Consider the following 25889-nt stretch of genomic DNA (forward strand, 5'->3'; position numbering starts at 1 on the left):
AGTTACTTTTGTCATTACAGTAATATTTTTTTGTGTGTTTGGAAAAAATTGCCGCAGAATCATGATTTTTTGAAAAAAAAAGTGATTTATCAAAACATTGCCGAAAAAATAAAATAAAATAATCCTTCGCATTTTACAGTCATCCCACATGTTCGGAACACCCACAAATTCGGAACACTTTTGTGGTAATTTGTCAATAGGATGCAAAATGCAACTTTTCTGTCGTCCCTGTTATTTTTAGGACCTTTATTTGGACATTCTCTTGCTATTTCACTAGTAAAAATAGTACTTTTTGAGCAAAAAAACATATTTCAAGGCTATTTTATCAAATGCAGCAAAACTTTGCCTCAAAATTGCCTGTTCCATAATTGTGGGATGTTATTGTACCTCCCACAATTGTGGAACACCTGAATTTAAAGGGTATTTAAAAAAAAGGTTATAGGACCATGTTTTAAACACAACCTAACTTGAGCTTTATTGGTTTCAGAGTGTAAAGTAATTTTTTTTTTGTAAAAAATATGTACTCTTGGAGAGAAAAAAAGTTTGTTTACATCGTAAGAAAAAAGTGTTCCGAATTTGTGGATTTCAAGGGTCAATGTTTTTCTTCATAAACTTGATATAAAACATAAAAATGTACAGCCGGTCTATACATCAATCAAAAGATCGCAAGAAAAGCTTTCATATGAAGGAAAAAGCAAATCATTATGTTCAATTAGCGATTTTCTATGATTTATTGAACATTGGCAGATCTGTAAACTGTTCCGAATATGAGGGATGACTGTACCGACTGTCGTCGACTGTACCTTAATATTTTTTAAATTTAAGTTGAATTTGATTTGAAATTATTTTGATGTTGATTTGAATTTAATTTTAATTTGATCTGAATTTGATTTGAATTTTATTTCAAATCGATTTGTAATTGGTTTTAATTTAATAATTATTTAAGTTGTCATGAATTCAAAATAATCTAGAGAGTTTTATGTAAAAATAACTTATTTTACCTTGTTTTGTATGAGCGTGTAGTCGTCACCTTTATTATTTTATATTTTGATCTTTCATGTATCACCCCCCGCATTTCAATATGAAATCTTCTTGTGAGTCATCCATAAATAACGTTGTACTATAATTTTTTTTTCATAATTATAAATCCATACAAAATAACATTTTTGTATGTGCTCACAATCCGCATTGCAAAATGTCCACCCACATTTTCACTACGCAATCTATGCCCGACCCCCATCTGACAGCCGAACTTCTCTCACGCGCTTTTGACAGTTCGTTCAATCAAAAGTCGGTCCTCCTTTCTTTTTCGCTGACCCGTCAGCAAGTTCCGCCTGCACAGGAGAACCCGAGTTGGTCGTGTTTCGTCACCGGACCCGCCGGCATCCGCCTCCAAGAGTCGATTCCGCATTCCGTCGCCTTCGTCGCGAGTGTCACTTCACACCTCGAATAACCGGGTTTCGCCGTCGCGCTTTGTTTTCGTTGATTCCGGGATGGCCGCCTGTACGGAAGTGCTGAAGCGCGAGTTTCCCTCGATCGACGGCGAGCTGCTGACGTACGTGGAGGGTGAGTTTTGGTGGGGCACCGGGTTCCGGTTGGTTCAAGAATGATTTTTTTGGGTGTTTTTGTTTTAGATGTGCTGCAGAGCGGTGCGGATGAGTTCGAGAATGGGGAGGAGGTTTACGAGGCCATCGGCGCGATTCTGCACGAAGTGTCCCAGGAGAAGAGCGAGGAGGACATTAAAGAGATCTGTGATATTTTCCTGGATTTGTTGAAGCCACGGAGTAGGGGAGGGGATACGGGGGGTGGGGGCGGTCGGAAGATTTTGGGGGCGCCGATTCATTTGGGCGAGATGGCCGCGTCGCAGGACGTCGTGCGGGATGATATTCAGAGTATTTGGGTGGTGCAGAGGGACGACAGCTTGAAGGTGGACTCGAAGAAGCTGGAGAAGGCCGAAGCGAAGAGGCAGCAAAAGCTGGAGAAGCGCGAACAAGTGGTCAAGGATGGGAAGGCGGCTGCGGCGGGAGCGGCACCGGTTCTGCAGATGGCCACGGCCTCGCAGGTGATTAGTAAAAAGGACAACAAGATGGAGGCGAAGGGCACGAACCGGTCGATGGACATCCGGATCGAGAACTTTGACGTGTCGTTTGGGGACAAAATGCTGCTGCAGAATGCGGACTTGCTGCTGGCCACCGGTCGCCGGTACGGGTTCGTTGGACGGAACGGTCTCGGCAAGACTACGCTGCTGAAGATGATTTCCGGCAAGCAGTTGCAAATTCCGAGTCACATCACGATTCTGCACGTCGAGCAGGAAGTCGTCGGTGACGACACGATCGCCTTGGACAGCGTCCTGGAGGTTGACACCGTACGGACGGAGCTGCTCGCTCGGGAGAAGGAGCTCAACGCCCAAGTAAACGCCGGCTCGAACGACCCCGAGCTCAGCCACGAACTGTCCGAAGTCTACCAACAGCTGCAGCACATCGAAGCGGACAAAGCCCCCGCCAAGGCGTCCATCATCCTGAACGGTCTCGGTTTCACCAAGGAAATGCAAGCTCGCGCAACCCGGACCTTCTCCGGCGGTTGGCGAATGCGTCTCGCCCTGGCCCGTGCCCTCTTCCAAAAGCCCGACCTCCTTCTACTCGACGAACCTACCAACATGTTGGACATCAAGGCCATCATCTGGCTCGAGAACTACCTTCAGTCCTGGCCGACGACCCTCCTCGTCGTGAGCCACGACCGCAACTTCCTCGACACGGTCCCAACCGACATCCTCTATCTGCACTCGCAGCGCATCGAAGTCTACAAAGGAAACTACGAACAGTTCGACAAAACCCGAACCGAAAAGCACAAAGCCCAACGGCGCGAGTACGAAGCCCAGCTCGCCCATCGAAACCACGTGCAAGAGTTCATCGATCGCTTCCGTTACAACGCCAACCGCGCCGCCAGCGTCCAATCCAAGATCAAAATGCTGGAAAAACTCCCCGAGCTGAAACCCGTCGAGAAGGAGATCGAAGTCACGATCAAATTCCCCGAGGTGGAACCCCTCAACCCCCCGGTCCTCCAACTCAACGAGGTCCAGTTCAAGTACTCCACCGAAAAGGTCATCTTCACCATGGTCAACCTGAGCGCCAACCTGGACTCGCGCATCTGCATCGTCGGCGAGAACGGTGCCGGTAAAACGACCCTCCTCAAAATAGTGATGGGCCTGCTCCAGCCAACCGGTGGCATCGTCCACCCGCACCGCGGACTCCGTCTCGGCTATTTCTCGCAGCACCACGTCGACCAGCTGGACATGTCCGTCAACTGCGTGGAACTGATGCAGAACGCCTACCCCGGGAAGCCAATCGAAGAGTACCGGAGGCAGCTGGGAAGTTTTGGTGTTTCGGGGGAGCTGGCGATGCAGGTGGTGGCGTCGCTGTCCGGAGGACAGAAGTCGCGCGTTGCGCTGGCCAAAATGTGCATGGGCAGGCCGAACTTCCTGGTGCTGGACGAACCGACGAATCACTTGGACATTGAGACGATAGAGGCGCTCGGGAAGGCGATCAACAAGTACAATGTGAGTAGATTTGATTCGTGTTTTTAAGGGTAGAAAAATGTTCTACTGATTTTGACGATTTGTTTCTGCATTCGATTTGAAACTTGACGCTAACATTAAAAATTTAAAATCTGTAAAATTCAAAAACTTGCAAATTGTAATTAAAAAAAAAGTCATTAATTTTTGAACTCGAAAATCTCAAAAGGCCGTGTTTAATTTTCCAAAAACTTTAAAATTTGTAAACAAAACCTAAAAACTAAACATTTTAGGAAAATTAAAAAAAAAACATTTTTTTTTTTCAATTATTCAAAAATTTCAAGAGAAATCAAAATTCGAGAAATTTAAAAGTCAAAAAAATTCTAAACATATGAATTAAAAAACTTTAAAAATATCAAATAGTTAACAAAATCAAAAAAAAAAAGCTCAAAAGCTTTCAATACACGAATATTAGAAATTTTAAAAATCTAATATGACGAAAACTTTTTTTTATTCAGGAATTCATCACTTGAAAGTTTTTAATCTACAAAAGTTTTTAAACTTCAAAAGGTGCTTAATTTTAAAATCAAAAAATTTGAGTTCAAAAACATGAAAATTGAAAAATAAATGAAAAACATGAAATGTGTTAAACAAAATAAAAAATATGCCCTAAAATTAGAAAATTTTAAGATCTAAAATTAAGAAAACATTATTTTTTTATTCAAATCTTTCATTTCATGTAAAAGTTAAAAACCTACAAAAAAAATCAAACGTTGAAATGTGAAAAATTTAGAAATCAAAAAATCTTAAATTAGGCCGGTACAAAAATCAGGGGGCAAACAAAATTTCAAAACAGTTCAAATTTGCAATGGAAACTAAAGTGCAATCGACTGAAATCAATTTAAAATGCATTCTCCTGCGTTTAGAATCATTTTTAGCATGTTTGGGGAAAATCTTTTAATTTTTGGGGAATTTCAAGGTTTTCCACAAGTGAACGTTGCTTCGTGAATCGAAAATTAAAAAAATATGCAAAACAATTAAATGCTAAGAAATTTGAAATTTTAAAGAAACCTGTTTTCTTAATTCAAAATTAAAAATTTGAAAAATACAAAACTTTGAAACATCTCAATTAAAAAAATTAAAAATCGATTGGGAATTAGAAATTTGTTGAACAAAATTTTAAAAATCATGCTTAAACATTTTAAAACTCAAAAATTTTAAAAATGTAAAGATCTAAAATAAAGAAAACTATTTTTAATTCAAATATTCCAACATTTGAAAGTGTAAAACCTGCAAAGCTTTTAAAAGTCCAAAATTTGAGAAATTTATAAATCAAAAAATCTTAAATTTGTTAATTCAAAAAAAAATTAACAAGTTCAATTGGAAAACATCAAATTTTCTAAACCAATTAGAAAAAAATATGTTGAAATATAACAAAACTCAGAACTTAAAAAAAAATTAAATATCTAAAACTAAGAAACTATTTTTTTAATTAAAATATTCCAAAATTTAAAAGTATGAAAACTACAAAATTTGAGCATCAAAAAATCTTGAGTTCTAAACTTTAAAATTAAAAAAAAATTTATTGGAAATCTCTAAAACTGTAAAACCAAATTTTAAAAAGAATGTGCTCTAAATTTTTTTAATTGAATTGCAAAACAAAAAAACATGAAATAAAATCAAAAAAATACTCAAAAATTTTAAAACTTTCCGAAATTAAAAGGTTTGAAACTACAAAAAAAAAATAAACTTCAAAATCTGGGCGTTTGAAAATCAAAAGTTAAAATTTTGAATTCAAAACTTTTTAAATATAAAAAAGTTAAATTGGAGAACATCAAATTTGGTAATTTTTTTTTTAAATATACTCAATAATTTAAAAACTGTGAAATGTGAAAATTTTAGACTTCTAAAATTTAAATATTCTAAAATCAAAAAATTATAATTTGAAGATATCCGACAATTAAAAAATTTGAGAAAATCAAAAAAGGTAAGTAATAAAAAATAAAATTCCTGATTGAAAAATTCGAAATATAATAAATCTCCTAAAGCAAAAAAAAAAATAGATTTTAAAAGTTGTAATTAAGTTCAAACTCGATTGTGAGAAATTTCATTATCTAAACTTCAAATAATCGAATCATTTACAAGACCAAAAAATAGTTTTGTGATACCTACACTCATTTTTAACATGATTTCGAATTCTGCGACCCCTTTTAGGCCGTTGCAAATATTTTTCAAAGTTTATGTCGCCCCCCTTCAAAGTTGGTCTGGAAAATCAGGGAGCAAAAAAATATTTTTTCGAAAAACTTCTAAATTTAAATAAAAATTAGAGTTTAACCAACTGAAAACCAGTTAAAATGCATTTTCTCGCGTTTAAAATCATATTTAGCATGTTTGAACTCCTTTGAAAACATTTTAAATTTTCATGAAATACCAATGTACAGTCCCACAAAAAAAAAATCCATCAATACCTCGATATTTTCAAAACTAATGATTGGAAAGCAACTGTACGCCTGTAAAAAGCATTTTAAAACACTTTTTTCATCCAAATGTTGAAACCTAGGCTTGTAATTTCAATATTTTTTTTTCTTAAATTGGGTCCTAAAATGAAGCTTGGTTTGCCGATATTATTGTTTACAGCGATAAAGCTCGCGGTCCTTGACAGAAAAGCTCCTACTTGACAGCTCGTTCCAAGGGGACCATAGTTGATCCATTGAAAAAATGTTGTCTTGTCAAAAAAAAAATGCAATAAAATAAAAAAAAAGTGATCAGAAATGGTTTTTAATCGTGTTTTCACCGTTGTACATAAAAATTGACATAGGGCTTTAGTACCCAATTGAATAATTTTGACATAAAAAATAAATATAAAAACTCAGAGATAAAAAAAAACTTTTAACAAGTCCGAATTAAAAAAAGAATACATAATATATATTACATATTACAAAATTTCTTTATTTGAATATAACAATATTTCGAAATCCGAAAGTTTGATAATTCCGAAATATTTGTAAATGTACAAAAATCTCAATTCTTAAATTCAAAAGTTTCAAAAAAATCAAAAACTAACTTAATCCACCTATGTGGTTGGAGCCTTCCTCACAACAATGGCTGTACACAAGTTTCATCTATTTTTTATATCCGGCTTCCAAAAAGTACATCGATATCACTTAAGTGGCCATGTCTCGAGACAGGGTTGCCAGATCTTCGATGTTTTGCACTCGTTGGAAAGGTCTTTTGGTAACCTAACCAACAATGGGTCGGATGATGGACCCGGACATAGTTTACATACATTTAAGTGAGATCCGGCTTCAAAAAAGTACATCAATATCACTTAAGAGGCCTAATCTCGAGACAGGGTTGCCAGATCTTCAATGTTTTAGACTCGTTGGAAAGGTATTTTGATAACCTAACCAACGTTGGGTTGGATGGTGGATCCGGACATAGTTTACATACATTTAAGTGAGATCCGGCTTCAAAAAAGTACATCAATATCACTTAAGTGGCCATATCTCGAGACAGGGTTGCCAGATCTTCAATGTTTTGCACTCGTTGGAAAGGTCTTTTGATAACCTAACCAACAATAGGTCGGATAGTGGATCCGGACATAGTTTACATACATTTAAGTGAGATCCGGCTTCAAAAAAGTACATCAATATCACTTAAGTGGCCATATCTCGAGACAGGGTTGCCAGATCTTCAATGTTTTCGACTCATTGGAAAGTTCTTTTGATAAGTTAACCAACAATAGGTCGGATGGTGGATCCGGACATAGTTTACATACATTTAAGTGAGATCCGGCTTCAAAAAAGTACATCAATATCACTTAAGGGGCCATATCTCGAGACAGGGTTGCCAGATCTTCAATGTTTTGGACTCGTTGGAAAGGTCTTTTGACAACCTAACCAACGATGGGTCGGATGATGGACCCGGACATAGTTTACATACAGTTAAGTGAGATCCAAATATATGTGAAAACACATTTTTATACATAACTTTTGAACTACTTATCGAAACTTCAATCTGTATAAAACTCGATCTATGGGACCCTAAACCAAGTCGAATGCAACAAGTTCGGGTCAAATCGGTTCAGCCAGTGCCGAGAAACATGAGCTAGTTTGTTGGTCACATACATACATACACACACACATACACACACACATACACACACACATACACACACACATACACACAGACATTTGTTCAGTTTTCGATTCTGAGTCGATATGTATACATGAAGGTGGGTCTACGACGTTTTTATACGGAGTTCATTTTTAGAGCAGGATTATAGCCTTACCTCAGTGAGGAAGGCAAAACCGGTAATTAAAAAAACTGGTCATTAAAAAGACTTTAAAAATTTAAGATTTTCTTGGTGACGATTTCAAATTAAAAAAAAAGCTCCTTGTATTATGTTATTAGATCAAACTTTGTCAACCGATCCCTCATACCCAAAAAAGCAATTAAGCATAATTGATTTCGCAATTTCGCAATTTTCAGTGTAAGAACGGGCCTTGACCGATCTTATGCACTAGGTTCCCGACGAACACGCACTGCCCTTACACCTACATCTCACCCTTGCTCTGAGTCAGTACGAGCAGCACGCTAGAACACGCTTTGAGTGTTCGTGCCAGGCATGCACACCTTCTTTTCCGGTTACGCATTTTAACTCGGCCGGGGGTGGTACATTACGTAGGGTTTGATGTAAGTATAAGCGCCTAACCATTTATAGTGTGCCTATCAACTTTCATTAAAGCAAAAACTGTTTTATTTTTAGTTTGAATTCAAAAACTAGTTGTTATTTTACAGTGTTTTGTTTTCTCCTGATTTCCTAGTGTTGAGTCGTGTTTTTATGTTGCTATTTCTTTTGTCGCGGTGTTTTGTTACAACTTTGGTCCTAAGCATTTTATAAAAGTTTTTCAAAAGTACAATAGTAATATTTGTGTTAATTCTGTGATCACTCCAAAAATTGAGTAAGGGCTCGAACCTCATTTGTTTGAAGAAAAGGGTGAAGATTGAAAACAATGGACAGTGAAAGAAATATACTATTTGAAGAATCAATAGTAAAAGAAAGATAGTAATTTATGAAGTAGATAAATAAATTAACAATAATTAATAAATGGAGGTAACAAACAAGCTTAGATTGTATTGAGGGCAATTTATAGGGCAAATGAAAAATTATTCAAATAGATAAATAAAGAAAAGGCAGATGATAACAAAATTGACATCGCTGCCAAATTAAGGGAAAGCAGAAAGTATGTTACAGCAGCATCAATTGGTAAAATAGAGTGAAAAAGCGTTGAGAAATAAGAGAATCAAATGAGTAAAATCGAAATCAAATGGAGGATAGTAAACAGAAGCCGCGTTAGAAAATCAGTGAAACAAAATAAACAGAAGATAGGTGGTAGCTGAGAATGAAGAGAAGAGAAACCCCGTTGTGCGATGTTTCAGGTACATCCACAGCAGTTGACTCAACATACTGTGAATCAAAACAATACCGTCTACAATCACAAATTACTTCCCTTTCCCACATTGTCGCGCCCCTTTCTTTTAGCCGTCTCGACTTTGACTTTGGTCAAAGGTTTACGATCCGTTTCCACAGGCCACCAGCTAGGTCATCATGAAAACCAAGCCAACGTGGAGGTAAGAAAATAGGACACTTGCAAGGAACCAGAGCTATACTGTCTTGATCAATTAGATCTAACAGGACTACGGACGTAGTCAGTGACGCTCCTTCCAGGATGTTCCTCGCCTGAGCGTCAACTGAAGAGGTATCATCAGCATCATTCGCACTTGGCCTGCAATTAAGCATAATTGATTTCTCAATATAAAACTAAAAAGTTTTTACAAGTTTTTGAAAAGTGTAATTTTTGAAATGATTGAAAATGTTTGATGATAGTAATTTTTAAGCTCTTTTAAAATGTTAGTTCTCATTTTAAAATTCTGAAAATAATTTTTTGTTAGAGATGATAAAATTTCATATACGTTTACATAATTTGGTTTACATTGAAAATTAGATCAATATTTGTTTACGTTACGTAATAAAAGAACGCTCCCTCATCATTTTCTATCGAGCTGTCAAATCGCAACATGGAGTTAAACTTTCTGTGCAGTTGCTGTGAAGCTTACCAAGGCTTTTCAAAAAGTTTAACTCCATGTTGCACGCACACACTCTCACTTTTAATTTCTCGATTGCTTTATTCATTTTGTTTGAGGGTAAATATGAACAGCAAATATAAGACCCCATTTCTTAGAATCAACAGGGGTAGAAGGTTGCGTGGACATACCGTACCAAACGCTCCGTTTAGTTTTAGACTTTAGACTTTTTTTTTTTGATAGAGTCCAATAAACCAAATTTCCAGTTTTTGCTTTTTGGGTGTTTTTGAAATCGCCTTGAGTCAGAAGTGTTAAAACATCCAAAAAGCAAAAACTAAAAAAAAATGTTTATTGGACCTTTTCAAAAAAAAACTCCAGCGGCAATTTAAGAAGCGTTCTTTTATAACGTAACGCAAAAAAGTGCATTCGAATGCATTGCTGCATCATACATTTTAATGCGGCCAGGCCCACTGCGTAAAGTTTACCGCAGAGATGATTCGTTTCACTTTGGTTGCATAAATAGTGATACGGAAATGCATGAAACGCGTAACGATAATCGAATAATATTAATTTTCATTGTTTCACTTTGTCAATATTTTTCAAAGCATAAACCTTAAAGATTAAATTAAACATTTCCTTTTCGCTCCCCAGGGTGGCGTCATCCTGGTCTCCCACGACGAGCGCCTCATCCGGATGATCTGCAAGGAGCTGTGGGTGTGCGGCGGCGGCACCGTCCGCACCGTCGAGGGCGGCTTCGACGAGTACCGGAAGATTGTGGAGCGCGAGCTGGAGGCCGCGGCGGCGTGATTTTGCCACTGAACAACAACAACAATACTACAACATGTATGATTATTACTTGCTTATTCAGAGATCATTTTTGGCCCCGCCTTCAAGGACAACAATTATCGTGGACGTACTCTCACAACATATTATTAACTAGGAGCGCAAGAAAAAAAAAACGGACGCAGGAACAAACAGTAAAAGCAAACAACAACAACCATTCTTATACAGTGTACACGAGAAAGGTAATATATTGGTAGACAAAGTAAAATAATTCAGTTATTTTAAAAGATGACCCCAGCCCTCAACTTCACCAGAACCCTTCTCCGACCATTCCGATCGGCGTCTCAATGCGTCCTTCCACCTTGATCTTGAGCAGAAGCCGGTCCAGCCGGGCTTTCGGCCATCCTTCCCCTTTCGGCAACATCGGAACGTACTTTTCGTAAAGTACCCGCAGCACCTTGACAAACTGGTCCCCGTAGCAGTGCCACATCCGGTGGCCAGCCATCAGCAGGACCTCCGTCAGCAGCGTGGCGCAAATGTCCGCGAGCGGGGTCATATTCAGCACGGCACAGATCCACCTCCAGCCAAACTCCAACCCGTGAGGATGGGGCAAACCGGCGGTCCCCTTGCGCAGATTACTCGCGACGATGGCGCCGTAGAGGCGGGCCAGTGCGGCCATCCGCTTCAGGTAGACAATCTGGCGCTCCGGAGTGCCGTCCGGTCCGAATCGGTAGCCGAGGGAGCGCCGGTAATCGGCTTGGTCTTGGTCTGGCTCCGGTTGGGCTGGATAGAATGGGGCCAGGAAGGGGCATTCCCGGAAGAGGACGGCCAGAAAGAGGCGGCCAAAGTCGGGGTATTTTTGCCACAGGGCCACGATGACGGAGGCGATCGGGAAGGCGCACGGGGGGTTGTTCGAGATGAGCAGGTCCGCTTGGTGCTGAAATGGATTTTTTTAATTAAATTAATAAATAGAAATAAAAGCGTTGAGAGATACCGGAATCAAAAGTTAAAGAAAATTAAATTAAATGGTGGACAATAAACAGGAGCAAAATAAAATATAGATGGCAGCTGAAAATTTAAAAAAATAATCTCCGTTTTGCAATCTTTCAGATACTTCAACATCCTGCGAATCAAAACAATACCGTCTACAATCATAAATTACTTCCCTTTCTCCCACATTAGCCGTCTCAACTCAGACCCTCGCAGGCCAAAATTATCAAGCTGTTTGCACAGCCCTACTTGATTTTTTTTTATGATTTACAAAAAAATCCTTATTTTAACAAAGCATGATTTTTTTTTAAATTGAGTAATTTTACTTCAAACGTACACATCACTAAACATTAAAATTGTCTGATCATGTTCAAATTTGGTGGGGCTGTTGAGACCATCAAAACAAGCATGAATCCTTGCATGAATTTTAATTTTCTTCGGACCATCCCCTCCTTTTTGACACCCAAAGGCTTGCCGTTTTCAAAGTTTCGACCTTACCAGAGTGTCCTTGACAAAATTTTACCTAGGTTTTCTAAGTTCGTTATTTTTTTTTAATTTTTAGGTAACGAGTTTATGAAAACAAAATCAAAACCCAATGGTTTGAGCCCTCAAAACTAAACTCAAAATGCTAAAATAAAACAAATCTGGAGTTTTTTTTAAGGTCCAATAAACCAAATTTCTAGTTTTTGCTTTTTGGGTGTTTTAAAAAAAAACACCCAAAAAGCAAAAAGCAAAAACTTAAAATTTGGTTTATTGGACATTTAAAAAAAAACTCCAGAAATTCACAAACTGAGGAGTTTAAAAATTTAACCAAAAATGTATTGATTGAAAAAAAACAAAAAATAAACTCCAAATTCTGAAATCAAAAATTCTGAAAAATAGTTTCTAAACTTACAAAAGCTTTAATCCTTAAATAACTTTATTCCTAAATGATTAAATCGCACTATTTTGCCGCCATCTTAAATTACAAAAAAAACAGACATTATTGGAGTCATGTTATAGGCAAGATGCCCAAATTTGGAAAATGAAAAAAAAATCTTAATTCGATTGGAAACTTGACGAAGAATTCGGACAATAGAATATAAAGTTTTTTTTTTTTCAAATAACAATTTTTTTTTGAGTTTTAAATTTTTAAATCAAGTATTAAGTTTATGATTTTTTGCTTCCTTTTTTCAAAAGGTCCCATCAACATAGGACACCCGTGGCGCATAGGACATTTTAAGAAAAAAAAACTATAGAATTTTAATAATTTTATATTTTTTAAATTTCACTTTTTTTTATTGTAGAATTTTGAAATACATAATAATTTTTTTGATTTTCTGAACCACTAAATCTTTGAAATTTAGAATTCATGAATTTCTTTTTATTTATTTAAATTTTTTGAATTTAAAATGTTGTTTTTTCATATTTGAATTTCTAGATTATTACTGAATTTTAAATTTTAGCGTTTTAACGTTTATTTATTTATTAAATTTATGATTTTTTGCTTCCTTTTTCAAAAGGTCCAATCAACATAAAACACCCGTGTTGCGTAGAATTTACTCTAGAATTTTAATAATTTTCAAAAAAAAAAATCAAATTATTCGCTCTACAGCATTGCCTTGGCGTTCTCGATTACGAGATTCCTACTTGAAACTTATATAATTATATATAATTTTATATGTTTTAAATTTCTCTTTTTTTGTGGCATTTTGAAATACATATTTCAATTTTTGATGTTCTGAAATACTAAATCATTAAAATTTAGAATATATGAACTTCTTTTTTTGTTATTTTAAATTTAAAGAATTTTTTTTTGTAATTTTCTAATTTTTGATATTTTATTTTTTGTGTATTTGTATTTCTAAATATTTTAATCTCTCATTTTTGTATAATTTCTCAATTATAATTTTTTTTTCAGTGCGTGGCCGAATGGTTACGCTGTCCGCTTTGTAAGCGGATGATTCTGGGTTCGATTCCCATCTGCTGCAACCTTCCATCGGATGAGGAAGTAAAATGTCGGTCCCGGCCTTGGTTGTTAGGCCGTTAAGTCATTCCAGGTGTAGAAGTCGTCTCCATGCCATAAGTACAAACAACACACCAAACCAAACCTACTCCGGTGGAATCGCTGGCGGCGGTTGGACTCGCAATCCGAAGGTCGTCAGTTCAAACACTGGGGTGGAAGGTTCCTTGGAGTAGAAAGAGGTTTGGGTGCTCTCCCCATTCAAGCCTTCGGATTCCTAGGTTCGAGCAGAAACTTGCAATAGAGACCACAAAGGACCCGGGGGTCGTTAATGTGGATGGCTTGATTTTTTTTTTTTTTGATAATTTTTTTCATATTTGTATTTCTAGATTATTCATTTAAAATAATCGGTGCGTCATGGGTTTCCTATGTACATAGGATCTTTTGAAAAAATATATATGTACAGTACTTGTTCGGTTATTGGGCTGAGAACGTAGCCCACCCTGTAAAAAGTTTGACAGTTCTCAATCTGAGGAATCAGCCTACGAAATCGGGTGTCTTCCAAAACGACCGACCAGTAAACCTACTAAGTTGGCATGCGTCGATGCCAACGTTTCAGTCGATCAATTAATCGGCAAATTAGATTGGCTTTAGTCGGGCATGCACGGAAACATACTAAGTTGGTCAAAGAATCGGTCAATGAAATACGTTTTAGTGTTGTTTACTAAATGGACTTAGGTAAATTATTGTCTGCGGTAATTTGAACCGGAATTCCTGCAATTTTCAATGTTGTAGCAAAAAGTAGCTTGTACAAAGTTTGGTAAGTATTTTCTAAGTGTTTCAATAGTCATTTTAAGAAAAATATGCAAGTTTATTGTTTCAAGTGTTTGTTTGTTTTTAAATGTTTTCAAGGTGATGAACCAAAACATAGTTTTGAGGTAGCGGTCCCAGCAGAAGGCCCGGCGCTTCAATTGACCATCAGTGTTTTTACCTAAATCTTCTGGGGTAAGTTTTTGTTATGAAATATAATAAATTTTAATCACAGAACATTTCGAACTTTGTCCGGAAGTTCTAAAAAATAGACAATGATTTCTAATTCGTAAATTTATTTTTAGGTGATTGAACTAGCAGCCGAAACGTTGTAGGTATGTAATTCATTACTTTTTGGCAGCTAATTCATACGCCGGTTCCATTAAGACGCAGGTTCCCGGATTTCTCCGGGGACAGTGATTTTAATCAACCTACTAATCGGCCAACTTCGTATGATTGAGTTGGCTGATTGCGAATACCGATTCGTCGGCTTACGTCTGGGTTAAATTTCCATAAGCGTATGTTGCAACATCGGCCGATTAGTCGGTTATTTCGTCAGTCGATGCATCCGACTAAACCCGATTATATTTTAGGAACAGTAGGGTGTTTTTTCTACAGGGCAATCACCAAATGCTGCTCGCTAACTGGGCTGAACGGAAAATAACGAGGGGACCTAATGAAATATAAAAATAAAACTTAATCAAATTTATTTACAATGCTTACTTTTCATATTTCTTTAATTGTGACTTGAAATCAAAAAAAAAATTCAAAAAAAGTTTTTTAAATTATTGAACAAGATTTTCGCATCCATTAACCCCTCGGTCATTTCGGTTTGTTTTGGTTTTTTGACGTTTGTCTGCTTTTTAACTGGGCTACTTCCAGTTACTGAACAACTACTAGCCGCATGTCAAAAAACTTTTGCTAAAAAAAAGCAGACAAAACTTTAAAGATAAAAAAATAATACCAGCTTCTTTGTCGATTTCTTAGAAAAATGTTTGGGACTGAAAAACTAAGAACAAGCAGTTGTTGCTCTGAACATTCAAATTAATATAAAAAGTACTCATTTCGAACAACGCTCATCTCCCACAAACTTATTCAATTCTATCCAACCTTCCATCACCGTGTAAACCCGCGAGTGACAGTTCGGACGCGCAAACGTTTTGTTGTCGTTTTCGCTTTCGCAGCAAAACGTCAAAAAACGTAAACGATGGCTGCCGGTCCGATCGCGGAACGTAATCAGGGTGAGTTTTCTCGTTTATTTCTGGCCAATTTGAAACAAATTTTGGTTGAAAACTCTGCGAAATTGCATAGCATTTATAGGCGCATAAATCTTTGATGGATTTTAGACAGAAAGTGTGTTAATTCGAGTGTTTTCGAACCCAAACCTGTCTAACCTAAAACCCCTTCAAACATTTGTTTACGTTTCTTTCCGGCTTTCCAGATGCCACCATTTACGTGGGTGGGCTCGACGACAAGGTCTCGGAGACGCTGCTGTGGGAGATGTTTGTCCAGGCCGGTCCCGTCGTAAACGTGCACATGCCCAAGGACCGAGTCACGCAGATGCACCAGGGTTACGGGTTCGTGGAGTTCCTCGGCGAGGAGGACGCCGATTACGCGATCAAGATTATGAACATGATCAAGCTGTACGGCAAACCGATCCGCGTGAATAAGGCTTCGGCCCATCAGAAGAATCTGGACGTGGGTGCGAACATTTTCATCGGAAATCTGGACCCGGAAGTGGACGAGAAGCTGCTGTACGACACGTTCTCGGCGTTCGGAGTGATTCTGCAGACGCCGAAGATTATGCGCGATCCGGAGACGGGCAATTCCAAGGGCTTTGCGTTCATCAACTTTGCCAGCTTCGAGGCGTCCGACGCGGCCATGGATGCCATGAACGGACAGTACCTCTGCAATCGACCGATTTCCGTTTCGTACGCGTTCAAGAAGGATTCCAAGGGAGAACGACACGGTTCCGCGGCGGAACGTCTCCTGGCCGCACAGAACCCGCTGTCCCACGCCGATCGACCTCACCAGCTGTTTGCGGACGCACCGGTTCCACCTCCAATCATGCCGATTATTCCTTCTCATCCAATGATGCCACCTCCCCTCATGGCTCCGCCTCCTCCTCCAACACCGGCAGCCGTTCCGCCACCCCCACAAATCCCGTCCCAGTTCAACCCGGGAGCGATTCCACCACCTCCACTCCCTCCACCAATCGGACAACCCCCGCTGCCCCCATCCGGACCACCGATGTCCATTCCGGCGCCGCCCCGCATGATTCCACCTCCTCCGTGGCAACAGCCCGCCCCGCCACCACCCACGCCCCCCGCTATGCCGGCCGGTGTCGGAGTGCCGCGGCCACCACCGCCAACGTGGCGACCTCCGCAGCCTCCCCTTCCGCCCCAGATGCCACCCGGAGCGTTCCCCGGGCAGCCAAGGCTTCCGCCACCGCCGCCGACCAACTTCAGCGCGGACACGTTCAATTTTTGAGCTCGGCTTTTTCGAAATCGTACAATTATCGTGCATTTAACATCAATAAAGAGGACCATCGGGTGAACCGGGAGCATTGCCTTTCTTTTGATGACATTATTATTATTTTTTTTTTTTCAAAATCGTCTATTTGAGACAAAAAAAAGTTTCATCGAAATTTTCAAAAAGCTCAAAGATAAAAAAAAACTTTATGTATTCTAAATGGTTTATATCGGAGCATTTGGTACGGTATGTCCACGTATCCTTCCTCCCTTGTTAATTCTGATTCCGTTCAAAGAATCTTCTCTGCAGTAAATACAACGTAGTAGGGCTGGCCGCTTTAATTTTTATAATGCTTTTTTGGAGACTTTTCGACACAATTCCTCTTGTCAAAAATGTCTGATTAATGAGACTGTCATTTTTTTTCTAAATTGTTGATCGAAAATCAAACTAAAACTTCACACAAAAATTAAAAATTTAAAAATTTATATTGATTTTCGACAAACCGAAATGTTTGAAAACATCGAGTTGCCAAAAAAGGGATGGCACTGTATAAACAAATCTAGAGATCATTTTTTTTTATGTGTTTTTGAATACACCTGGCTCAAGGCGGTTTAAAACACTCAAAAAATTAAAAAAAAAATGTTTAAAGGACCATTAAAAAAACCGGAAATTAAAACATTGATTATGTGGGAGCATTCTTTTATAACGTTACGCATAAATTGGATTTTTGAACGCAACAAAATTTCCATACAAATTTTAAAAAAATATAGAAATCGTGAAAACACTGGCATCGATATTATTCGTAAAAGCAAACTTGACATTTCGTAAACTTATAAACGTTACCAAAAATATGTGGGTAATTCTCCGCCAACTCACACAGCAGTTGCCCCGACCCCTCTTCGATTTGCGTGAAACTTTGTCCTAAGGGGTAACTTTTGTCCCTGATCACGAATCCGAGGTCCGTTTTTTGATATCTCGTGACGGAGGGGCGGTACGACCCCTTCCATTTTTGAACATGCGAAAAAAGAGGTGTTTTTCAATAATTTGCAGCCTGAAACGGTGATGAGATAGAAATTTGGTGTCAAAGGGACTTTTATGTAAAATTAGACGCCCGATTTGATGGCGTACTCAGAATTCCGAAAAAACGTATTTTTCATCGAAAAAAACACTAAAAAAGTTCTAAAAATTCTCCCATTTTCCGTTACTCGACTGTAAAAAATTTTGAAACATGTCATTTAATGGGAAATTTAATGTACTTTTCGAATCTACATTGTCCCAGAAAAGTCATTTTTTCATTTAGAACAAAATTTTTCATTTTAAAATTTCGTGTTTTTTCTAACTTTGCAGGGTTATTTTTTAGAGTGTAACAATGTTCTACAAAGTTGTAGAGCAGACAATTACAAAAATTTTGATATATAGACATAAGGGGTTTGCTTATAAACTGGGTGCAGAATAGTTGTCCGCAAAGCGGCCTCAATTTAGAACTGTCAAAGTGGAACCAATTTACTGTTCGCATAATTATACCAAGAAGTGGCAAGTATTGTGATCGACCTAAAATTTATTTAGTCAGGAATAAAAAAAAAATCGATGACTATTCAGGTATTCGAAGTCAAACATCTTAATAAGAAGTTTGAAATCGAGTTTGACATAATTCGTCGCTAAAATTTTATAATCGCTATGTCTACAAAATCTATGTTTATGACGCTTTTTTAAATGTTAGCGACTAATTATCAATAACTATCAATAGTACTTTCCAAATAATATTGGATAATCTTACTCCGATATTATCACTACACATCAAAGATACATAATCTCGGAACTTCCATTCGGTTGCTCTTCTGATTCACGAAATTCCACCCACTTTTGACACAATTTTTCATCACGTGGAAAACAAAAAAGGCCTCTTTTGGCCGCCCATCGTTTAGTCTACGAAGAAAAAAGTGCGAAGCACTTAATTTTTCATCTAAAACATCAACATCAACAGATCCAAAATGTTTCATAATAATTCACTTCAGCAGCAAAAAATATGTCACGCTTGAGCTTGAACATAGCCTTCTAATTTGTTTATGTTTACAGCTGTAGTGCAGATGTATTAGTGGGGAGCAGTGGGGAGCTTTCGAAAATCACGTTACGCAATCTGTCTTTTCAGCACCCAGCTTATAAACATCACGAGTTATCGCGATTTCACGAAAAAAAGTTTTGAAAAAGTTGGTCGTCATCGATCATGGCCGTTCATGGTCACCCGCGACAGACACGGACGACGAAACAAAGAGAAACGCAAAAAGTAACTTTTTCAAAACTTTTTTTCGTAAAATCGCGATAACTTGTGATGTTTATAAGCAAACCCCTTATGTCTATATATCAAAATTTTTGTAATTGTCTGCTCTACAACTTTGTAGAACATTGTTACACTCTAAAAAATAACCCTGCAAAGTCAGAAAAAACACGAAATTTTAAAATGAAAAATTTTGTTCTAAATGAAAAAAATGACCCTTCTGGGACAATGTAGATTCGAAAAGTACATTAAATTTCCCATTAAATGACATGTTTCAAAATTTTTTACAGTCGAGTAACGGAAAATGGGAGAATTTTTAGAACTTTTTTAGTGTTTTTTTCGATGAAAAATACGTTTTTTCGGAATTCTGAGTACGCCATCAAATCGGGCGTCTAATTTTACATAAAAGTCCCTTTGACACCAAATTTCTATCTCATCACCGTTTCAGGCTGCAAATTATTGAAAAATACCTCTTTTTTCGCATGTTCAAAAATGGAAGGGGTCGTACCGCCCCTCCGTCACGAGATATCAAAAAACGGACCTCGGATTCGTGATCAGGGACAAAAGTTAACCCTTAGGACAAAGTTTCACGCAAATCGAAGAGGGGTCGGGGCAACTTTTCCCGATTTCGTGTGAGTTGGTAGAGAATTACCCATGTTTAATCCTCAAATTCCAAATTTATCTAAATAATTTCTTGAGAGTTTTTTGTTATACAGTACAGACTCGATTGTCCGCAGGCTTTGGCAAAATTTCACTTCGGATAATCGAATCACGAAGAATTTTTTTTTCATTGTCTTATTTTTGATTATTGAGTTTTAGTTTGACCCTTAAACTACTCTAACGTGATTAGGAATTTTCAAATCCAAGATGGCGACAAAAATGGCGATGATGAAATATTGAAAAATTGCCTTTTTTTGAATTTTACAGGCAATCAACCATTAAAATTTGACTAAAATGGGATCGCAAAATTCGAATTTGATGTTTAAAATAGTCGAAACATCGGAAAACCGAGGCTTCGGAAAATCGAGTCTGGACTGTACCATGGTGTCGTATCAGTAAAGTGTACGGATTTTTCCTCAGCAAGAGTTTGTAGCCTTAGGCATAACACAGCCTTCGAACTTTTGAACTTTTACCAGCCTGGAATTATTGAACTTTTGAATAATTTAAAAATTTTGGGATTAACGAATTTTTGAGATTTGAATCTTTGACTTAGCTAAATTTGTTGTCAATTTTCTTATGCATATAAATATTTTTTTTTGTTCTGAAATTCAATATTTTTTTAAATTTACAATTTCATTAAAACTTTAAAATATTTTTTTTCGGATTTAAAACTTATTTAATTTTGAATTTAGTTTTTTTTTAAATTTTTGCCTTCCTCACCTTACTGAGGAAAGGCTATAAAATCACTCGGAAAATGAACTTTTTAGTTAGACCTCCTAGACCTACCTTCATTTGTACATATCGACTCAGAATCATCAGCTGAGCAAATTTCTGTGTGTTTGGCTGTATGTAGACATGTGTACCAAATCAATGTCACTGGAATATCTCGTCACAGGCTCAACCGATTTTGGCCGGAATGGATTTAATCGATCCGTCTTAACGTCCCCTAAGTTGCTATTTAAATTCATGCAGTTTTATCATGTATTTAAAAAGTTATGTTAAAAAAACTGTTTCATATTAAATTAAAATTATGGTAAAAAGGGTGTTTTTTTCATGAAACCCTCACATGTTATATATTTTTAGAAAGCATATGAGAAGACCTTTTAGGTAAAGTAAGAATTTTCAAGATCTGACTTACCTATCTTAAATTACAAGCAGTTTAAAAAATGGTCTGAATTCACATAACCTCAACTGGTCGGGTCTGATCGCCACGAAAAAGCCGTGTAGAGGGATGCCATTTTCCTCAAAGGCCGTGTCTGTATAATCTTGACAAAAAGGCTGTAGGTAGTCTATTGTTTTACTTATCACTTATTTTTATTATGGAAGATCCATCAACATGTGGACACTTTAGGGGGGTTGGAATCACTATAAATAAGAGGAAGGCACCAACCACTTGCCAACCACCTAAAGGTAGATTAAGTAACGTTTTTTTTTTGAACTTTGAACTATCAAAATTTTAAGTCAAAATGTTTAAAATGAGCAGATTTTTAAATTTTCAATGTGAAAATTTTGAATTTATACAAAAAATAATATTTTATTTTATACCCAAATTTTTAAATGTTTAAATTTAGTTTTTTTTATTTTGGTATTTGTTAAATTTGAAAAATTAAGAACATTTTTGTTTAGCTTTTCAAATACACTATCAATTTATTTATTCTCGAAGTTTTGTATCAACAAATTTTGCTAATTAATTCTAATCGGACTTTTTCGGTGAAAACTGACACAAATTTTAGAAGAAAGATGATGAAATTTTAGGTGGATAGGTCGACTAAGAGTCATATCTTCTTCTATGACTGTGAGTCGACCTATCCACCTAAAATTTCATCATCTTTCTACTAAAATTTGTGTCAGTTTTCACCGAAAAAGTCCGATTAAAATTAATTAGCATCATTTCTCGGTGACCAAAACAATATGGGGATTAAAAAATGTTGTACTCTCAAAAATAGTTTTAAAATTTCCAAAATCGAAAAAACGCAACTTTTGTATGTACATTTTTTTTAGTTTTTGAATTATTTAAATGTCAGATAATGAAATCTTGAAACGAACAGAATTTAATATTTTAATGTTTAAACTTTCAATCTTCAAATTTGTTTAATTTATAATTTTTTTAATACAGCAGTTTTCAATTTTCATATACCGTCATCAGGGGTGACACTGGGTCTGAGGGGTGAGATTGGGTCATACAAATTGCATTTTTTTTGTCATATATTTTTTAAATTTTATAAATCCAAATTTATTTTTTTTATTTCTGATTCTGAATTTAAAAGTTATAAGTAGAAGAACTTTCAATTTTTTTATAAACTTTTTTAATATGAAAATTTTAGATGTTTTGAACATAAGTTAAAAAAACATTTGGAGGCCTATATTTTTTTATTTTAGAATTTTTAGATTTGTATTATTTTTTAATTGATAAACTTTTAACAATAATTGCAAGGGCCATATATTTTCTTAAATTTTTAAATTTAGGAAAATTTAGGTTCATAAAATTTTAATTCATGAATTTCAAGAAGTTTGAAATCCTACACTGCCATTCTACACATAATTGTCCCATGTAATTTTTGGGCGATTCTGACTTTTTATCATTTTTAAGTTAAGTTTTACGTATAATTTCCGAAAAACACATAAAATCTAGTACTTTGTTAAGAAAAACATTAAAAACAACACCAAGTCTGTTTGTCCCAACGTTGAACTTCTACGCATAATTGTACCACCAAATATTTTCAACAATTATGCGTAGAAACACAGAAATCGATCGAAAAATTTCAATCGCGTTTTTCTCAGTTGCCCTTTTTTAATCATGGGACAATTATGCGTAGAACGGCAGTATAGTTCTGAAGTTGTTTTTTTTTATTTTATTTTCAAGCTAATGTTTGAGATTTAGAATTTTTGAATTTCTTTATAATTTGAAATTTAAAAATAATCAAAATCCCTTTGTTATATTTTTTCCGGAAAATAGAATGATTTTCCAAATATGTTTTTTGTTTTGGCCAAAAAAATCCGGCCTTTTGATTTTCGGAAGCTTTTTTTTTAATATCTGGTCTTAAAGTTGTATAAATATTACCCAAGGAAACATAAGTTAAAGCAGGGTTGCCAGATCATCGCAGATCTTTTCCTCGCTGGATATCAAACTGGTAAAATCTAAAAAATAAACCGTTCCCTACTCACCACATACTTCTCCGCCAGCATACTCGCGCAGTACGCCCTGGCCTCCGGGTAGCCTTCGGTCGTAACGAAAGTCCCACTGTTTGCCACCGCGACGCGCGCTCCTCCGAGCAGCGCATCCAGCAGGTTGAACTGAGCCTCAATCCAGGCACAACTGCCGGACATCGTGCTGACCGCCACGTTCACCACCGTTCCGAGATTCTTCCGGTAGACGAAGAGGGACGGATCGTCGGCCAGAGGTTGGATCTTCTGCTGGGTTTGCTCGTAGAAGTGTTTGATTTCGGAGTAGAATTTGAGCACTTCGTCGGAGTTGAAGGGGATTCCGGACGGAGGTGGGACTTCTTGCACGAGTCCGCGCTCCTTCATCATTTGGTTGCGCAGGTCGATGACCTCCGTGTTGATCCGTTCCAACTGCTTGCAAAGCTCGGCCGTCCGGTCAACGTCCGCCAGTGTCGTCTCGCGGCCATCGTTTGCTCCGAGAAGCTGATTGAAGCTTTCGATCAAATCCAGCACGGATTTCTCCTGGTTGACGAAGCTGGCCACAAACTCCCCGTCATATCCGGCCAACGTGTCCATGTAGACGTTCAGCAACGTCTGAAAGCTTGCCTTGTGGGCCAAAATAGCTCGCTTGCGTTCCTCCTTCAGCTCGATGTCCAGCTTCTTGCGGCGCAACCGTTCCGAAAGTTCCTCCAACCGTCGGTTGACCACTTCCGCTTCCGCCAAGCTCGTCGCTTCAAACTCCGCGGCCACCCGGTCCTGCTCCCGAATCGCTTCCCACAGCATCGGTTCGTCCTCGTCCTCCAGCACAACGACCTGCTCCGGCAACTTCCGGACGGGAGGAACCTGCTTCACGACCACTTCCGCCTCTCGCACCTTCGCCTGTCCCTGCTCCAGCTTGCGGCGAACCGAGGCCAGCCGCTTGACTTCCTGCTTCTGGGAGCCCTTCACAAGGCGAACCGTGGCCGCGTCACCGTCGGGACCGGCAACCTGTCGGGAATCGGCGGAGCTGATGGTCACCTTCAGATTGGGGACGGAGCGGGTTTGATCCAGTGGGGAAGGAATGCTGGCTGCTGCGCAGTTTTCATTTCGGAAGTGGGACTTGACGCGGGATTTTGGCTTGACGGTGGACGGCGGAATGGAGGCCACCGCGTTTTTGGTCTTCAAATTTCGAACGTCTTCGAAGTGAGACTGGTGGTGGAAATTGTTTTTCAATGGATTTTCAAAATATAAAATGAAATAACTTACCATTTTTGAATTCTTTTGCGGCAAAATTCGAGATATTTTTGACAGGAGCGGTGTTTGGAAAGCAAAATAACAACAAATTTAACCGAACACGTTTAATTTGAATTGCCCATTTTAAAATGTTTATGCACGCAAAAATTAATCCTGGGCAAGTGTTAAAAATTCTAAAGTTTAAAATTTCAAAACTTTTTGAAAAATTCTAAACATTTCTCCTGCATCCTGAAATTCTGAATTGGGTACTAGAGCCCTATGCCAATTTTTATGTACAACGGTAAAAAACATGATTAAAAACCATTTCTAATCACTTTTTTCATTTTAATGCAAAAAAATGACAGGACAACATTTTTTCGATGGATCAACTATGGTCCCCTTGGAACGAGCTGTCAAGTAGGAGCTGTTCTGTCAAGGAGGACCACGAGGTTAATTTTTCAAAATTGATTTAAAAATCCATTTAAACTCTTTGTGGTCGTACAAAGAGTCATTGTGCTCAGAAAAAAAGCTTTATCGCTGTAAACAATAAAATCAGCAATCTAAGCTTCATTTTAGGACCCAATTCCTAAATTCGAATTTCTACAATGCACTCAAAGTTTTAAGTGCTCTAAAACTGCTCCAGATTACGGTATTTATACTTTTTTTTAGATTAGATTCTAAAATTCTAAAATTCTAAAATTCTAAAATTCTAAAATTCTAAAATTCTAAAATTCTAAAATTCTAAAATTCTAAAATTCTAAAATTCTAAAATTCTAAAATTCTAAAATTCTAAAATTCTAAAATTCTAAAATTCTAAAATTCTAAAATTCTAAAATTCTAAAATTCTAAAATTCTAAAATTCTAAAATTCTAAAATTCTAAAATTCTAAAATTCTAAAATTCTAAAATTCTAAAATTCTAAAATTCTAAAATTCTAAAATTCTAAAATTCTAAAATTCTAAAATTCTAAAATTCTAAAATTCTAAAATTCTAAAATTCTAAAATTCTAAAATTCTAAAATTCTAAAATTCTAAAATTCTAAAATTCTAAAATTCTAAAATTCTAAAATTCTAAAATTCTAAAATTCTAAAATTCTAAAATTCTAAAATTCTAAAATTCTAAAATTCTAAAATTCTAAAATTCTAAAAATCTAAAATTTTAAAATTCTAAAATTCTAAAATTCTAAAATTCTAAAATTCTAAAATTCTAAAATTCTAAAATTCTAAAATTCTAAAATTCTAAAATTCTAAAATTCTAAAATTCTAAAATTCTAAAATTCTAAAATTCTAAAATTCTAAAATTCTAAAATTCTAAAATTCTAAAATTCTAAAATTCTAAAATTCTAAAATTCTAAAATTCTAAAATTCTAAAATTCTAAAATTCTAAAATTCTAAAATTCTAAAATTCTAAAATTCTAAAATTCTAAAATTCTAAAATTCTAAAATTCTAAAATTCTAAAATTCTAAAATTCTAAAATTCTAAAATTCTAAAATTCTAAAATTCTAAAATTCTAAAATTCTAAACTTCTAAACTTCTAAAATTCTAAAATTCTAAAATTCTAAAATTCTAAAATTCTAAAATTCTAAAATTCTAAAATTCTAAAATTCTAAAATTCTAAAATTCTAAAATTCTAAAATTCTAAAATTCTAAAATTCTAAAATTCTAAAATTCTAAAATTCTAAAATTCTAAAATTCTAAAATTCTAAAATTCTAAAATTCTAAAATTCTAAAATTCTAAAATTCTAAAATTCTAAAATTCTAAAATTCTAAAATTCTAAAATTCTAAAATTCTAAAATTCTAAAATTCTAAAATTCTAAAATTCTAAAATTCTAAAATTCTAAAATTCTAAAATTCTAAAATTCTAAAATTCTAAAATTCTAAAATTCTAAAATTCTAAAATTCTAAAATTCTAAAATTCTAAAATTCTAAAATTCTAAAATTCTAAAATTCTAAAATTCTAAAATTCTAAAATTCTAAAATTCTAA

At 36.2% G+C, this 25889-nt stretch overlaps 3 protein-coding genes across 3 annotated transcripts; 2 read left to right on the plus strand and 1 right to left on the minus strand.

Annotated features, from left to right (window-relative positions):
• Nucleotides 1-1281: 1281 nt before the first annotated feature.
• Nucleotides 1282-10629, plus strand: LOC120424703 (ATP-binding cassette sub-family F member 3). Its single transcript, XM_039588883.2, has 3 exons — nt 1282-1566; nt 1635-3556; nt 10250-10629. Exons 1-3 carry the CDS (start codon nt 1494-1496, stop codon nt 10403-10405), a joined length of 2151 nt encoding a protein of 716 aa, XP_039444817.1. The 5' UTR covers nt 1282-1493; the 3' UTR covers nt 10406-10629.
• Nucleotides 10487-24071, minus strand: LOC120424704 (mRNA export factor Gle1-like). Its single transcript, XM_039588884.2, has 3 exons — nt 23938-24071; nt 22696-23880; nt 10487-11318 (listed from the first exon to the last, which is right to left on the minus strand). The coding sequence occupies exons 1-3, from the start codon at nt 23938-23940 to the stop codon at nt 10689-10691; spliced, it is 1818 nt and encodes a 605-aa protein (XP_039444818.1). The 5' UTR covers nt 23941-24071; the 3' UTR covers nt 10487-10688.
• Nucleotides 15229-16680, plus strand: LOC120424705 (splicing factor 3B subunit 4). The gene is made up of 2 exons (XM_039588885.2): nt 15229-15364; nt 15565-16680. Exons 1-2 carry the CDS (start codon nt 15331-15333, stop codon nt 16611-16613), a joined length of 1083 nt encoding a protein of 360 aa, XP_039444819.1. The 5' UTR covers nt 15229-15330; the 3' UTR covers nt 16614-16680.
• Nucleotides 24072-25889: the final 1818 nt, after the last annotated feature.

Source organism: Culex pipiens, chromosome 2 (genome assembly GCF_016801865.2).
Source record: "Culex pipiens pallens isolate TS chromosome 2, TS_CPP_V2, whole genome shotgun sequence".
In the NCBI taxonomy this organism is placed as follows: Eukaryota; Metazoa; Arthropoda; class Insecta; order Diptera; family Culicidae; genus Culex; species Culex pipiens.

Excerpts from the sequence above, each read along its gene's own strand:
- LOC120424703 (XM_039588883.2), top strand. The coding sequence starts at position 1,494 with ATGGCCGCCTGTACGGAAGTGCTGAAGCGCGAGTTTCCCTCGATCGAC. Across the intron at positions 1,567-1,634 it reads GCTGCTGACGTACGTGGAGG|ATGTGCTGCAGAGCGGTGCG; the intron begins GTGAGTTTTGGT and ends TTTTTGTTTTAG. Across the intron at positions 3,557-10,249 it reads AGGCGATCAACAAGTACAAT|GGTGGCGTCATCCTGGTCTC; the intron begins GTGAGTAGATTT and ends TTCGCTCCCCAG.
- LOC120424705 (XM_039588885.2), top strand. The coding sequence starts at position 15,331 with ATGGCTGCCGGTCCGATCGCGGAACGTAATCAGG. Across the intron at positions 15,365-15,564 it reads GATCGCGGAACGTAATCAGG|ATGCCACCATTTACGTGGGT; the intron begins GTGAGTTTTCTC and ends CCGGCTTTCCAG.
- LOC120424704 (XM_039588884.2), bottom strand. Across the intron at positions 11,319-22,695 it reads TGCTGGCGGAGAAGTATGTG|CACCAAGCGGACCTGCTCAT; the intron begins GTGAGTAGGGAA and ends AATCCATTTCAG.